This window comes from Gekko japonicus, unplaced genomic scaffold (assembly GCF_001447785.1).
Source record: "Gekko japonicus isolate JY-2015 unplaced genomic scaffold, Gekko_japonicus_V1.1 scaffold462, whole genome shotgun sequence".
NCBI lineage: Eukaryota > Metazoa > Chordata > Lepidosauria > Squamata > Gekkonidae > Gekko > Gekko japonicus.
The window spans coordinates 350,447-352,270 of record NW_015175369.1 but is presented as its reverse complement, the minus strand read 5'-3'; the positions used below and the strand labels follow the sequence as shown (position 1 = coordinate 352,270).

General features: G+C 57.3%; 1 protein-coding gene across 1 annotated transcript in view; it reads right to left on the bottom strand.

The window, feature by feature from the left end:
- The window catches only part of LYSMD2 (LysM, putative peptidoglycan-binding, domain containing 2), a 12,181-nt gene extending 10,642 nt beyond the window's left edge, over positions 1–1,539 (bottom strand). Inside the window, exon 1 of the mRNA XM_015425484.1 lies at positions 1,084–1,539. Coding sequence (XP_015280970.1) covers positions 1,084–1,311 — 228 coding nt within the window. The 5' untranslated portion in view covers positions 1,312–1,539. The remainder of the gene's footprint in view (positions 1–1,083) is intronic.
- Positions 1,540–1,824: the final 285 nt, after the last annotated feature.

Below are 1,824 nucleotides of genomic sequence, written 5' to 3'. Positions count from 1 at the left end.
CAGGAATAGTTCCCCCCTCCAAAGTAGCCATTTTCTCCATAGGATTCCCCAGAATTACACCTCATCTCCAGACTTACAGAGATTGGTTCCCCTGGAGAAAAGGGATGCTTTGGAAGGTGGGCTCTGTGGCACTGAGGTCCCTTGTCCTCCCCAGGTTCCATCCCCAAATCTCCAGGAGCTTCCCAACCTGGATCTGGCAACCCTATCTGGAGATAAGTGATAATTCCAGGATAACTCCAGACTGCACCTAGAGGCTGGCAACCCTACTGGAAACTCTTCATCTCAAGTACCCAACAAGAGATTGCATCGATGGGGGAAAGCAGAGGGCAGGCACTCTGCACATGCTCAAAGGCAGTCCCTAAACAACAAAGCTTCCCGAGGCCACATCCCTCTGCAAGACTTCTATCTCCCACACATCATATCCCAATACAAAAGGTGTGGTGGCTCCTCTCTCTCTTCTAGAATTACCAACTCCAGTTTGGGAAATTCCTGGCGATTTGGAAACAGACCCTGAGGAAGGCAGTTTGGGAAGGGCTCGGCTGGAATAGCATACCATTAAGTCCCCCCTACAAAGCGGCCATTTTCTCCAGGGGATCCCCCACAATCACACCTCATCTCCAGACTACAGAGATTGGTTCCCCTGGAGAAAACAGATGCTTCGGAGGATGGACTTTACGGCACGGTACCCCACTGAGGTCCCTGCCCTCCCCAGGCTCCATCCCCAAATCTCCAGGAATTTCCCAGCCTGGATATGGGAACCCCACCCCCTCCCCATCTCCCACCAGTGACCAGGAGGAACCTGACAACCCTATCTGGAGATCAGTGGTAATTCCAGGAGAACTCCAGCCCGCACCCGGAATCCTACTCGAAATTCTTCCTCTCAAGTACCCGAAGAGGGATTGCATTCATGGGGGGAAGCGAAAAGCGGGCAGGCACTCTGCACGTGCTCAGAGGGGCACTGCCTCCAGGAAGGAGGGGCTGCCTGCAGCCCTGAAACGCACCCCCCCCCCCCCCCGAGGTTTTATGTGTGTGTGTGGGGCGCTCTTAAGCCCCCCTCCGGGGCCCGGCCGGGCCTTCACCTACCGTCACGCCGTACTTGAGCGCGATGCCCTGCAGGGTGTCGCCGGGGCCGAGGCGGTGCTCCAGGTAGCGCTCGGCCAGAGGGGCCGCCACGCTGGCCGTGCTGCCATACGAGCGCGTCTTGGCGAAGGCCAGGCTGAGCGAGACTTCGGCCTCCGTCTCGGCCGCTTCCGGCCCGGGAAGCGGCTCCTCGCGCAGGCACAGCCCGGGCACCGGCAGGAAATCGGCCATGGTCTCTCCCCCCTCTGTCTCTCCGTCGCTTTTCGCTCAACGGGGGTGGCGAGAAACCGGGGCGAGGGGCATAGCGGACCGCCCAGAAAACTCGCCGCCAGCGCGCTCCGCTCCGCAGCGCCTGAGGCGAAGGGAGGAGGCTGGAGGAGGCAAAAAGGCGGGAAAAGACCAACCGCAACAGCCGGCCGTTCGCTCAGGTAAACGAACGGGTCCTCGCGCCGCCGTCGGGCCCCGCCAGTCTGCGCCTGCGCAGAAACGTCCACGCATGCGCCCACGGTGCGCACCTGTCTTGAGGTGAAGTCCTGAAGGGAAGCTCCAGTTCATCTTCTTCTCCTTTCATGGGAACAAAGTTTGAGTCCAGTGGCATCTCTCCCCTCAGCCAGTTTCATAGTAATTTTATTTGGCTATCAACAATATGGTTACAATTCAACAATCCAATACCTAAGATAGTGACACAGTAATATATAGTAAAGTAGTTTCAAAACATTTAACTGTGTGACCACTTCCGAAAAT